Here is a 14,149-nt window from a genome sequence, read left to right as displayed (position 1 = left end):
CCCCACATTATCTCTTTGCTTCCCACAGTCTCCCCCATGAAGACAACTAAGACCCAAGCTTGAATGCTCTTGATTCTACACTTTTATTTTTTGGCCATGCCACAAGGCTTGTGGAGTCTTAGTTCACCCACCAGGGATTGAACCCGAGCCCCCAGCAGTGGAAGCACTGAGTCTTAACCGCTGGACTGCCAGGGAATTCCATCTACTCTTCTCTTTCTCTTTCCTTGGCCGATGTTCTGAGAGGAAGGTGGAACAGCCCCCGTATGTCAGTAGCTGAACATAATGAAATGAATGTGTTGCATGTTGAATAATTCAGACAGCTGCCCTCCAGATGACGATGTGAGGTCTCACATTTCTTCTGTTCTGTGTCCGCACCCTTTGCCATCTTCAAAGACTTCTCTGTGTAGCTGGCAGTTAGGAACAGAAAACCATCTCTCGGAGGACAATGGGCTGAGCCTGGGAGTAGCACCTCTGACTTCCCTGCTCCTCATGTCCCACTGGAAAAGGTGTAGCCTCCCTGGGCTGAAGGAAATCTATGGTGTGTAGTTGAATGGCGTATTCTGTAGACAAGGGGGTAGAGTTTGGTTAATAATTAGCCAATCTCTGCTGCACGACCCTCTGTCCCATTCTCTTAGAATCCTGCCAGCTATTACAAGTAGGTTAATGGAGTGAACCCACTTCTGCTGATGTATAAGCTAGCAAGAGTATTTCCTCTTCCATCCAGGTAAAACAACACCTAAAGTCCATTAAAATGAATGTTCCCTAAAGTGCTATCAGAGCTGACTGTACTACTTACTTCCATATTTCCAGCAAGTATGGCTATGTAATATAGATTTTATATTATTGTGACCATTGTTACATTTTGAGCCTTCTGATTGTAAAACTTACTAGCTTTTAGCCACGAAATTAAAAGATGCTTGCTCCTTGGAAGAAAAGCTATGAAAAACCCAAACAGCATCTTAAAAAGCAGAGACATCACTTTCCAACAAAGGTCCATATGGTCAAAGCTATGGTTTTTCCAGTAGTCATGTACACATGTGAGAGCTGGACAATAAAGAAAGCCGAGTGCCGAAGAATTGATGCCTTCGAACTGTGGTGTTGGAGAAGACTCTTGAGAGTCCCTTGAACTGCAGGGACATCAAGTCAGTCCATCCTAAAGGAAATCAGTCCTCAAAATTCATTGGAAGGACTGATGCTGAAGCTAAAGCTACAGTACATTGGCCACCTGATTCGAAGAGATGACTTATTGAAAAAGACCCTGATGCTAGGAAGGATTGAGGGCAGGAGGAGAAGGGGGCGACAGAGGATGAGATGGTTAGATGGCATCATCGACTCAATGGACATGAGTTTCAGCAAGCTCTGGGAGACAGTGTAGGACAGGGAAGCCTGGCTTGATGCAGTCCATGGGGTTGCAAAGAGTCAGACACAACTTAGCAACTAAACAACAATCATAAAGCTTAATAGCTCTCAAATCATTGTAAGATACAGTTAACACCTTTGTCCAGATATGTTACCAGTCATGTTAACAATGAGATTTTCAGGAAGAGGCATAGCAGAAGAGACAGGCTGAGGTCAGGCAGACCTTATGTTGTTTCACGAAGTTGCTGCTTCCTTTAAATCCACTCCCCGGAGGTTCTGGGAACTTTGATAAACATGAGAAGACATGCAACAAACATGGTATAAAGGTCATGGTGTACCCGAAAGCTAAACTAAGACAGTAATAATGAGCTGATGCATTAGTCCATGAGCTCATGTAAGGAAAACAGTGTTATTTTAGGTCCACCCTGAATAGAGGCCAGAAAGATAATAACTACATTTCAAGATGAAGCCTGTAGAAATCTTGGATGACTCAGTAGAGTAATAATGGCCTAAGAGCCTTGTGATTTTACACTATCTACTTATCACCAGCCCAAAGGGTGGTGACTTGTACAGGGGTCAAGGACACACAGTGGACGAACAGACACACAGATACCACAAAGCATGTATCCTTCTCCCCAGGACAATGAGGCCTCTGTGGAAAGCTCAGAAAGAAAGTCTAAGAAAACGTAGCCTTTACAAAGGCCTTGGAGAGCAAGCAGAACAATTGAAAAGAAATTGGTGTGGTGAGACACGATCCAGGTCTTTACAACAGAACAAGTTCTTTCCTAGTCCTCACATAAGACGCCAGGGTCAAGTCAGCCATGTGGTTGAAGGGAATATCCAAGTTCTGCTTTGGATCTTCCTTTCACTTTTATGAAAGAAGAGACGAACTCAAGGAAAAGAGGAAACTACATACCCCCAACATTGGGATCATACAACTCACGTGTAAAGATCATGAAGCTTGTGTTATTGATGTCGTGTTGCCAGTTGGAATCATATAGCATGTGTCGTTTGATGGCTGGTTTCTTTCACTGACCATCATATCTTCAGGGTTCACCCATAGTGTAGCATCTCTCAGTACTGCATCATTTTTATGGCTGAGTTATATTCCATTTTGTGGATATACCACATTTGTTTATGTATTTGTTCAGTGATGGACATGTGAATTGTTTCCACCATTGGGCAGCTATAAATAATGCTATTTATGATGATAATGATATAAACATTCATGTACAAATTTGCATGTGGATGTATGTTTCATTTCTCTTGGGTAGATATCTAGGAGAAGAGTTTCTGGTTCCTACTGTAGCTCCTGGTTTAATCATTTAAGGACCTGCCACGCTGTTTTCCAAAGTGGCTGCACCAGTTCTCATCCCCACCAGCAGTGTTTGAGAATTCTAGTATAAGGATTAGGATTTCTGCACATCCTCACCAAAGCTTGTCGTTGTTTAACTTCCTGATTACAGCCTTCTTTGTGAGTGGGAAATGGTTTTCCATGTGGTTTTGATTTGAATTTCCCTCATAACTAATGGGGGCTTCCCTCATAGCTCAGGTGGTAAAGAATCCACCTACAATGCAGGAGACCCTGGTTCAATCCCTGGGTTGGGAACATCCCCTGGAGAAGGGAAAGTCTACCCACTCCAGTATTCTGGCCTGGAGAATTCCATGGACTGGATAGTACATGGGGTCGCAAAGAGTCAGACACGACTGAGTGACTTTCACTTTCATGACTAATGCTGCAGAGCATCTTTTCATGTGCTCATTGGCTATTTGTATCTCTCCTTGGAAGAATGTCAGTTCACGTATGAATGCTGGCCACTTACTAAACAGTCTCAGCATCGACTTTCACCTGCTTATCTCTGAAGTCTTTATCACTACTAGCTGAGTCGCTGTGCACATCTGTGTCGTTAGATAAAAGACCTCTGTTGTTCTGCATAAAAAGTGTTGCTGATCTTTTATCTTTTCTGAATTCGTTTTCTGACCAGATTCCCCTCTTTGTCCTTTTATTTTTTTTCCCCCTGTTTTAGGAAGATTGTAATGGAATCTTTAGAATTAATGTGAGTGTGTCCAAGAACTTAAATTTAAAATTAAGACCTGGAGAGAAAAAACCTGGATTTTGGGTGCCCCGTGTTTGGTAAGCATATCAGAAAAATATCCTGAAAAATGCTATATTTGTCAGCATCCGGATTTCCAGCCCGCCCCCCAGTTTTACTGAGAAATAATTGCCATATGTCACTATATAAGCTTAAGGCATACAGTATGATGGTTTGATTTACAGGTATTGTAAAATGATTACCACAATAGGTTTAATTAACATCGATCATCTCATATGGGCTTCCCTTGTGGCTCAGCTGGTAAAGAATCCACCTGCAATGAGGGAGACCTGGGTTTGATGCCTGGGTTGGGAAGACCCCCTGGAGAAGGGAAAGGCTACCCACTCCAGTATTCTGGCCTGGAGAGTTCCATGGACTGTATAGTCTATGGAGTCACAAAGAGTCAGACACGACTGAGCAACTTTCACTTTCACTTTCACTTTACTTTCCATCTCATATAGACCCATTAGAAAGAAAAAAAAAATTCTCTTTGTGACGAGAAATCAGGATCTAGTCTCTTGACAGCTTTCCTGTGTATCATACAGCAGTATTAACTATAGTCCTAATGTTGTACATTACATCCCTAGTATTTATTCACCTTAAAACTGGAAGTTTGTACCTCTGCCCACCTTCCTCCACTCCCTGCCCCGCCCAGCCATCCCTGCCTCTGGTAGTCATGAGTCTGATCTCTTTTTTCTATGACTTTCGTCATGGTTTTATTTTGCTTTGCTTTTTTGGAGTCCATATATAAGTAATAGTATGCAGTATTTGTATTTCTCTGTCTGATACATTCACTTAGCATAATGCCTTCTTGGTCCATCCATGTTATGTAAAGGTATCTATGGAGAAGACTCTTGAGAGTCCCTTGGACTGCAAGGAGATCCAGCCAGTCCATCCTAAAGGAGATCAGTCCTGTGTGTTCATTGGAAGGACTGATGCTGAAGCTGAAACTCCAGTACTTTGGCCACCTCATGCGAAGAGTTGGCTCATTGGAAAAGACCCTGATGCTGGGAGGGATTGGGGGCAGGAGGAGAAGGGGATGACAGAGGATGAGACGGCTGGATGGCATCACTGACTCGATGGGCATGAATTTGAGTAAACTCCGGGAGCTGGTGATGGACAGGGAGGCCTGGGTGCTGCAATTCATGGGGTCACAAAGAGTCGGACACAACTGAGTGACTGACCTGAACTGAACTGATAGTATAAGGTTTTAAAGCAGCATAATATGACATGAAACTATCTGCTAGAGTTACTTAAAAGTAATGCAAGGCAAAGCCCTGGATTACAGTAGGATGCAAAACTAGAATAAAATAAATAAGGGAATGAGTAATACACTAATCCCAGGTTGCTTCATGAAACTAATGAAATATCACTGCAGTATCTAATACCTTAAAGCATGTATCTGAATTCACATGGCTTTAAAAATTAGTGAGGCTTGTAAAAAAGAAGGAAATAATGCCATTGGCAGCAACGTGGATGAACCTAGAGGTTATCGTACTAAGCAAAATAAGTCAGACAGAGAAAGACAAATAACATGTGATATCACTTAACTGTAGAATCTAAATGAATAATACAAATGAACTTATTTACAAACTAGGAATAAGCTCACAGGCACAGAAAACCAGCTTATGGTTACCAAAGGGGAAAAGGGAGGAAGGGATAAATTAGAAGTTTGGAATTAACAGAAACACGCTACTATATATAAAATAGATAAATAGCAAGGACCTGCTGTAGAGCACTGGGAACTATATTCAATATCTTATAATAGCTATAGTAGAAAAAAATCTGAAAAAATATATATATTCTATATAGAGAGATTTATATATAGCATATATTATAGAGTGAATTATATATAGAATATATTATAGAGCAAATTACATAGAGAATATATAGAATATATTACAGGTAGAATTATATAAAGAATATATATGAAATGTTATATATAAAATTATATATAAAATATAGAGAATATATATGCTATATATATATATATATATATATGAATCACTTTGCTTTACACCTGAAACTCACACAATGAACTTCACTTCAATAAAAATTAATAAATTAAAATTTTAAAAATTAGTGAGGCTTCAAAGAATAAAGATTTTCTATCAAACTTGTTCAGATATTGATTTTTAATTAAACCAATTTTTAAATGTTTAATAATTTTAATCAAATCAAAACTAAGGTCATCCTGATTTCATGTCTTTAAGGAAGATGTGATGTTCTCATAACAGTTGTGGAGAAGCCTGAATCATATAGCGAGTTCAATTTTAAAACCCATTTACTTTGAAGGGTTTTGTTATTGAAACCCTGGAAGGGAATAATCAGTAACACGATTGTATCTCTCTAAAAATAAAATTTTTTTTTTTTTAAATAAGTTTTCAGAGCATCTACATCAAAGCCAGAGGGACCTGGTCCCTTCGTTCTCATCCATTTTCCTAACGACTGTGAATGGAATCTCTCAATCTGCTTCACTGATGCACTGAGGGCTCTGTCAACCTCGTTTGTCCTTTTAAATCCTTATCTGTTTTCTCTTTATTTCATTTTTACCTCTTAGAATAATGAGTGAACCACAGCAACTGCTCTGCTTTTGTCCAATTGATGTTCTCTACTAAATGTCAAAACTCTTTAAAAGGAGTAGCGTTTCACACAGTTGTTCCCTTAGGACTCATCACTACCTGCTTTGGCATTCCTATAACATGAAATTCACTTTCATAAACAACTCAATACAATTTATATTGGGTTTTTCTAATACCAAAGAACTATGGTAAAAGAGATTGATTTTAGATATAAGGCTTGAGCTTTGGTAGAGAAGTATATAGCACATGGGAATATCTTTATCCCAGTGTTAACTAGAAAAGCCGTGTAATTTACATTACCATAAAAAATTAAAGCAGCACAAAATGTTTACTTTGTTGTGAGATTAAAACTCATTATTATACCTTAAATAATTTATTTATATCAGGACATCAGTTTTTTTTTTTCCTGCTGTTTTGGAATTTTGGCTAAAGTCTCAAGGCTGAGGTCACTAGAAGATAAAGTATTCTAACATTTTTAAAAAGACCAACTAGCTCAATCCCAGGAGACCTTACTAAAACATTATCCACGTCCATCACCCAGCTTCTGTAAAAGAAAACACTGCACGCAAAGATGGTGTCGTGGTAGTGAATGAAGTCAACAGCAGAGAGTACCGTGGCCTCCACTCCCATCACCGTGGGGAAAGCTGGAGGGTGCTCCCCGCCCAGGTCGAGTGAGCACCCCCGGGAGGACCAGCTGCTATCAGAGATTGGCACGGCAAGAAGAGAGGCTCTTGTGGGCAAGCTGCTTCTCGCCAGCTGGCAGGACAGGGTAGTCTGGTATTTCTGGAGGGCCATGTCATCCCTGCCGAGGGCCACCTGGCCTGAGCCTTCTTGGTCACAATTGCTGAGGCCACACGCTGCAGCCAGGGAAGCCCGCGTGCCCTGGAGGCCCTGCTCCACTGCAAGGGCAGCCACTGCAGGGAGGAGCCCGGGCACCGCAACTGGAGAGGAACCCTGCTTGCCACAACAGGCGAAAAGCCTCCCAGCAAGGCAGACCTAGCCCAGCCCAAATAAAATCATCATCATAATAAATTCATTACATTAAAAAAAAAAGAATATATGAGATATTAGTAAAGGCAACAGATCAAGAGAGAATTACCCCTGAAAAGATAGTTTGGGGACTTCCCTGGTGGTCCAAGGGTTGGCTCTCTGCTTGCCAGTCCAGGGGGTGCAGACTCAATCCCTAATTGGGGAGCTAAAATCCCACCTGCCTCGGGGCCAAAAAAACCCAAAACTTAAAGCAGAAACAATAGGGTAACAAATTCAATAATGACTTTGAAAATGATGCACATCAAAAAGAAAAAGAAAAGATAGGTTGCTACTCATAGTACCTGGGTTGGGGTGGGGGGGGCGGTGCATACGACATCACAGGGGACCACGTGGGGAAGCACCAGGTGAATCAGCAGGCAGAGAGATGGGGAGAGCTGGGGCCGGGAGCCTTTATTGTGGCTTCCCTGGGAAGGGACATGTGAGGCCGGGCGAGCAGGCTGAGGCATGGATGGTTTGAATAGTCTCAGGGGTTCTGGGACGTGCATATATGCATGCTAAGTTGCTTCAGGTGTCTCTGACTCTTTGCCACTCCATGGAGTGTAGGCTCCTCTGTCCATGAGATTCTCCAGACAAGAATACTGGAGCGGGTTGCCATTTCCTCCTCCCAACCCAGAGGTCGAACCCGTCTCCTGAGTCTCCTGCATTGGCAGGCGGGTTCTTTACTACTAGTAACACCTGGGCCTGGGGCATAGATGCGTCCAGAGTGGTCTGGTCCCTAGCAGTGGGGTGATGAGGGCAGGCAGATGGTGGCCCCGAGTACAAAAGCTGGATACAGGAGGTGGTTGGGGTGTGGACTCTGGGGTGGTTGGTTTGTATTTGGGGGAAAAAAAAAAGCCTTGAGAAGGAATCTTCCTGAGTTTGGGGATGGTGATGAGGGAGACAGGCGGCCAGGAAGGGTGACTCAGATGTTTTATCCGGTCGTCCAGAGCAAAATGCGTCCAGCATCTGTACGTAGGACAGGTTTACGATTAAAACGTGGAATATTTCTTGGGAACACAAAAATGAGCTCCATGAAAGGACAGTGACTGCTGAGAAGAAAGGGCCCAGGTACAGAGGCCAGCAGAGTCAGATACACAAGACGGGACCCCATGTCTCCAAGTCCAGCTAATCCCACCCGTCTTGTGAGAACCAGGTGGTCACCATATGGGAGGAGTGGACCAGAGTGGCCGACCTTCTTTTTCTTTCCTCAGACTACGTGTCAGGCTTGAGCTGCTGAGATTAGGATCCTGGTCCAGGTTTGAATGGAGTAGGAATTTTAGACTGAGGCTCATCATATAATGAAAAGTGGCCAAAAATCTTTAGAATCTCCCCAAGTGGTAAAGAACCTGCCTGCCAATGCAGGAGTCGAGGATTTGATCCCTGGGTCAGGAAGACCTCCTGGAGTAGGAAATGGCAACCCACTCGAGTATTCTTCCCTGGAAAGTCCCATGGACAGAGGAGCCTGATGGGCTACAGTCCATGGGGTCGCAGAGTCAGACATGACTGAAGTGACTTAACAAGCATGCATGTAAGATGTCAGGAAAGGAATAGAATACACTGGAAGGTGGTGTTGGGAGGAGAGTAAGCCATTTCTGTTCATACCCTGTGGTGTTCACCCTGCTCCATAAAACCAGCTCTCTATGATTTTAAAATCAGCGAAATGAAATGTAATGTTTTATGCAAGTTACTATTAAGGACTTCAAGTTCAATGGCATTTTAAAAGCATAAACAGAGAGACATCTCTTGAACATTATCACAATAGTTATTTCCCATTTGTTCAGAATATAATAACTTGGGTGAGGTTTAGCGAAATATAAATCTTTCATCAAATAAATGTCAACTTGTAACCGTTAAAGTTTTCACATATTAATAATCTCGTCAAGAGCTAGCAGCTGAAATTTTTGTAATTTTATACTGGCTAATTTATGATTAAGAAAATAACTTATATCTCAGAATTGGCCTAGAGGAATGTTTTGATAATTATAATTAGGATATAAATATGCAGTAGCTAATTCAGGAGTCAGTCTGGTTTCTGCATTCTCTCTTCAGATGAATACATTCATCTTCTTCTGAATCACTTAGACTTGATGAGATAAAAATTACCTTGGTAAAAAGGATTAAACATATATATTATAAATATTGTATATTTTGTTTTAAGCAGAGATCTGGGATTTAGGAAAATAAAATCCATGAAAGAGAAGTCAACAAATTGCTCAGTTTTGCAACAAATGTATTTACTGTTTACTCTTCTCCAGGTATTATGCTATCACTGGGAACAAGCTATGATCTCTGACCCTTAAAACCTTGAAGTCTAGTGGAGAACAGGAAATAAAATAGTTTAATACAATATGCTGAGGTTTTAATGCTACATAAAGAAGCCCATAAATTCACCTGAAGTTCACCAGAAGTTTACCTCTAGGCAATTTCAGATCACACAGCGATATATTCTAGGAGAAAGAGATCAGATGTCTGTGGAGTCTAAGCCTCCCACAATTTGGGTATGCTCTCTAAGAAAAAGAGTGTAAAACGGCTTTGTTAAATTTAACAGAAAGGTTTGAGTATGCAAACTCACTGCCCCGGCCTTTCGTGAATCTTAGAAAGGGCCTGGGCCAAGGAGGGGCCTCGAGGCTTAAGTTTTTGTTTGTTTTTTTCATTGCTTATTTGGTTCTTTTTGGCTGAGCTGGGTTTTCCTTGCGGCGGGCGCTGTCTCGAGTTGCGCTGCCTGGACTTCTCTCGCTGCGGAGCAGGGGCTCGAGGCACGCGGTTTCCGGAGCTGTGGCGCAGGGTCTCAGCTACACCGCGGCGTGTGGGGTCTTCCCGGATCAGAGATCGAACCGTGTCCCCCGCACTGGCAGGCGGATTCTTAACCACGGCACCGCCAGGGAGGTCCTGAGGCTTAAGTTTTCAGTTTCTTTAGCTGATTATCAGGCTAGAGATGATAAAAGGCTGGTGTATCAGTGTTTGATCCTAGGGTAAGGAGAGGCGAATGGTGCGGTGGCGCTGGCAGGAGGAGCACCTAACCGGACTGTGACTGGACCAAGGAGAAGGACCGAAAAGAGAAGACAGTCAGTTCACTCCTGAAGGGTGGAAAGGAATTAGGCCCGTGGAAGGGGAGGAGCCACGGGCAGGTGGGAGGGAGGGAGGAGGCAGAGGTTAGATGGCTGCTGGCTGAGTGAATTCAAAGGGCTATCACCAAAGAGCAAGGCAAAAATAGAAGCCTGCATTCTACGAAGTGCAAGTTTCGGATGTCTTTAGAGTAAAAGGTAGAAATGTGTCAGACACCAGGTACCATTCTGAATGGTACCATTCGCTGCATCTTCACATCCCAGGGCAGAGGCTAAATTCTTCTCCTCCAAGGCATCTCCATCTTCCCAGGAGAGAACAACTCTCCTTATCATGACCTGAGATCCTTGGAGCATTTGTCTCCAGGGGGTACAAAACTGACCAGACTGTGAGTCAGAACTGTTCTTCATTTCCTGAATTGGATGGACAAAGATTTGCTGTTGTTCAGTCGCTAAATTGTGTCTGATTCCTTGTAACCCCGGGGACTGTAGCACGCCAGGCTTCCCTGTCCTTCACTATCTCCTGGAGTTTGCTCAAACTCATGTCTGTTAAGTCCATGATGCCATCCAACCATCTCATCCTCTATTGACCTCTTCTCCTCTTGCCCTCAATCTTTCCCAGCATCAGGGGATTATAATCTTTCAGAAATTAACCAGGAAAGAAAATAAAAGGACCACAGGAAAACTGACAATAATGGATTGTGCTTGGGATTTGTTGAAGCCCTCTGTTGCTGAGGTCTCAAACTTTCCAATTTTAGTATCAGGAACACAGCATAAACAGATAGCTTATATGATTGAAACTGAGACTTTTAAAATGTTATTTAGTCTTCCAGTGATTTAAATCTATGATCTTCCACTTTATTTTTCTTGTTTTAGCCTAAAAGTGTATTTTAACATATTCTAACTTCTAAAAGGTTTAAAATATAAAAGTAGCTTCAGTTGCTGCAAATTCAGCTTAGAAAGCACTTCTTACATAAAGAAAATGGACGGGTAAGAAAGTTTGACATCAGATCTGAGAGCTGACTCACTTTGTTGTTGTTGTTGTTTTTTCAAATCCTTATTCAAGAAAACTCTGGCATCTGTAGAATCCTTACAGCTCCTGTCTGCTATAAAATATATTAAATTTAATTGAAACCCCCAAAAGGAAAGAGTGTTGGAAAAATCCAAGAGAGTATGCCTGTATTTTCAGAATCCCAAAATGTGTATTTCTGAGTGGGGTGTTTTTCTTTTTACTACATAGAAAAAAAGCTGATATACCAATCAGCTCGAAACCTTTAAAAACATGTCAGTCTCAGTTTTGTGTTTTCTTTTTAGATTCCCACATATTTAGCATTAAAAAAAATAAACTTATAAAAGTATATCTCATGATTGTCTCTGGTAGAAAAATACTAAACCAGTTTCCCCCAAGAGTGTTGGCCTCCTATGAAGGTTAACTTTTGATAAATGTGCTAGCAAAAAAGAAAAATTATCAAAATATAGTCTAGCTAGGCTTCAGTAGGTCTACTCAATTCAGTCATCCTGAGCTCAATTCATCAAATCCAGGAAATGTGATGGTAGTCAGGATTTTCCAGCGTGTAGTTGTCTAAATATTTTAATGATTTAAAGTAACCTCAGAAAAGGGGAAAAAACACTACAATTTTCTTCTGTTAATAAAACTGTTGGCTAAGACCTGTAATGAATAGGGGGAGGGAGCTGCAGTGTAGTAGAGATATTAGTGAGAAAAGTGTAAACGTGTCAGAAAAACAGAAAATGAGACACTGACCAGAACCACTACCCTCCCCACACACACACACCCAGAATAGAGGGGCCAAATAGTTTTAGAAATCAGACGTTAACTGCGGGTGTAAACAACACTGGGGTCTGTAAGTAGTGTCCATCGAGTCCCTCGCAGTTAATGAGAGATAAAGTCCACAGGCTCCATATCACCCCCAGGACCCCTGAAGCATCACTAGGTCACAGCTTGCTGCTCCCGTGATGACACAGAATAAAATCAAGTGGCCAAATTCAACTCGTTTTACACTTTCTGTACTAACAGCAGCATTTGTAATCTATGCCTTTAGAAAGGTTTTCTAATGTAAAACTATTCCAAAATTCACATCCAGACTCCAGCGCCCCTTTGTAAGGCTTTCCTGCACAAGTTCTAACCTGCAAGTCCCCGGTATAACCAGGACCAGCCCGAAACCCTGCAGACCCTCTGTAGCTAGTAGTCACATAGTGTTTTGTCCTTTTGGGTTGAGAACACCTCCCCATTACCTAATAATTAAGTACATAATAAATTCTAACATGCTGATGCAGTTATGAGTTAGTAAATGAACATCACCTAGCCTCCCTTCCAAGTGCCAGGTACACTTTGCACCCAATAGTGGAGAGAGTTATAGATACTGCCTCAGGGTGCTTCTCAGCAGAATATCACAGGAACATTCCTCTTTCTGACCCACAGGGCAAATCCTCGGAACTTTAACTTTGACAACGTGGGCAATGCGATGCTGGCATTGTTTGAAGTTCTGTCCTTGAAAGGCTGGGTGGAAGTGAGGGACGTTATTATTCATCGTGTGGGGCCGGTAAGCACGCACTGGAATCCTTTGAACTCGACCACAGCTGCTTTCATTGGCTTTGATGGATAACCGTATTTTTTTGTCATTTATACAGATGCATGGAATCTATATTCATGTTTTTGTATTCCTGGGTTGCATGATTGGACTGACCCTTTTTGTCGGAGTGGTTATTGCTAATTTCAATGAAAACAAGGTAAGAATTCTTGGTTTGAATTCCGTAGGGTTTACTTTTTCCTAGCAGCTCACTTTGAGTCCTGTTTTTCATACCCTGCATGAAGTCGCATTAAACTGTGATGTGACTGGTGTAAATAATCTCCATAACTATTTTACAAGCTACCTCATTGCTGCTTTTCAGGCAGTTATTTAAGAGCAAGATTCTCTTGCTAAATCTTCTCTTTTGGTTAGGGTGTCATTAATTTGCCTAGGACTGAGAAAGCTCATCTCCTATTGTCCAAATTGAAAGGCTGTGAGAAAAGTTATTAAAATACAATAGCTGAAACGAGGCACTGATTGCAGGTAATATTACTTTCACAAAATGTAAATTGGATGCTTCTTGGTGACTCAGTAGGTGAACTCAGAGTTTTGATGGGTGTGGGTGGGGACTTGCAGTAGAAGTTTCGAAATCCTAATTCCTAGGATAAAAGGAAGATTTGTCTGATTTCACATAAAACTTTGCATCCTTTATGAGTTTGGGATGCCTGCTGAGTTCCTAGCAGCTCTAATGAGGAGTACAAGAGCTCACAAAGGGAAGACAGCAAGTGTAGTTTCCTGGCAAAAAGAGTTTGGGAGAAACATTGCGTGTCATTCTTCTGGACGTCGCTGCGACGCCCTCTGTTCGATTAGGGTGGATCTTCCTTTCATGCACTGAGGTTTTCCATGGGCATGTCTCATAACTAAAATGCAGACTACAGGGGTGAAATCATCGTGCAGGGGTTTGGAAGGAGTAGACGATGGGGCCAGGATTCAGCAGTGGGGCCCATTACATGTCAGCCCATTACCTGTGGTTCAAGGGTGTGAAAATGTCCCGTTGCTGTGCATTGAATTAAAGCTAGACTCACCTGCCTCACACCAGGCCGTTCCTCATCACTCAGAGCCAGGACCAGTTTGCACGCCTTCACATCAGGGCACTTTGGTTTGCATTGCTGCACGTGGGACTGTCTCATTCACGTCCTCCCAGACTCTCCACGTGTGTGGTATCAGCGACTCAGCCAATTGCCACCTTGGATGTGTGCCTAATGAGGATGTCATTTCATTCCGCCTTTCAAAGGGTACCACTTGAAAATCTCCTCTCTGGCCTCCAATGATACTCCAGCTCATGGAAACATGGAATTTAGAGAAAGAGAGAAAATAGAGATCATCTGGCCCAGCCCCCTGTTTTACGTTCCCACATTCATAAATGAGTTTCTTTCAGCCCTACCGTGTGTTCCATTTAATATCACATGCAAAGAGGATGATGGATCTTTTTAGAT

The 14,149-nt window shown here is 42.1% G+C and overlaps 1 protein-coding gene across 4 annotated transcripts in view; it reads left to right on the top strand.

Moving 5' to 3' along the window:
- The window catches only part of NALCN (sodium leak channel, non-selective), a 296,965-nt gene that overhangs the window by 254,677 nt on the left and 28,139 nt on the right, over window positions 1-14,149 (top strand). For all 4 annotated transcript variants that reach the window (XM_043892088.1, XM_043892089.1, XM_043892087.1 and 1 more), the window contains 3 exons: window positions 3,387-3,493; window positions 12,566-12,686; window positions 12,775-12,873. In XM_043892088.1, coding sequence (XP_043748023.1) covers window positions 3,387-3,493; window positions 12,566-12,686; window positions 12,775-12,873 — 327 coding nt within the window. The remainder of the gene's footprint in view (window positions 1-3,386; window positions 3,494-12,565; window positions 12,687-12,774; window positions 12,874-14,149) is intronic.

Source organism: Cervus elaphus, chromosome 30 (assembly GCF_910594005.1).
Source record: "Cervus elaphus chromosome 30, mCerEla1.1, whole genome shotgun sequence".
Taxonomy (NCBI): domain Eukaryota; kingdom Metazoa; phylum Chordata; class Mammalia; order Artiodactyla; family Cervidae; genus Cervus; species Cervus elaphus.
The sequence above is the reverse complement of the archived record's forward strand: the minus strand, read 5'-3'. Positions and strand labels throughout refer to the sequence as shown.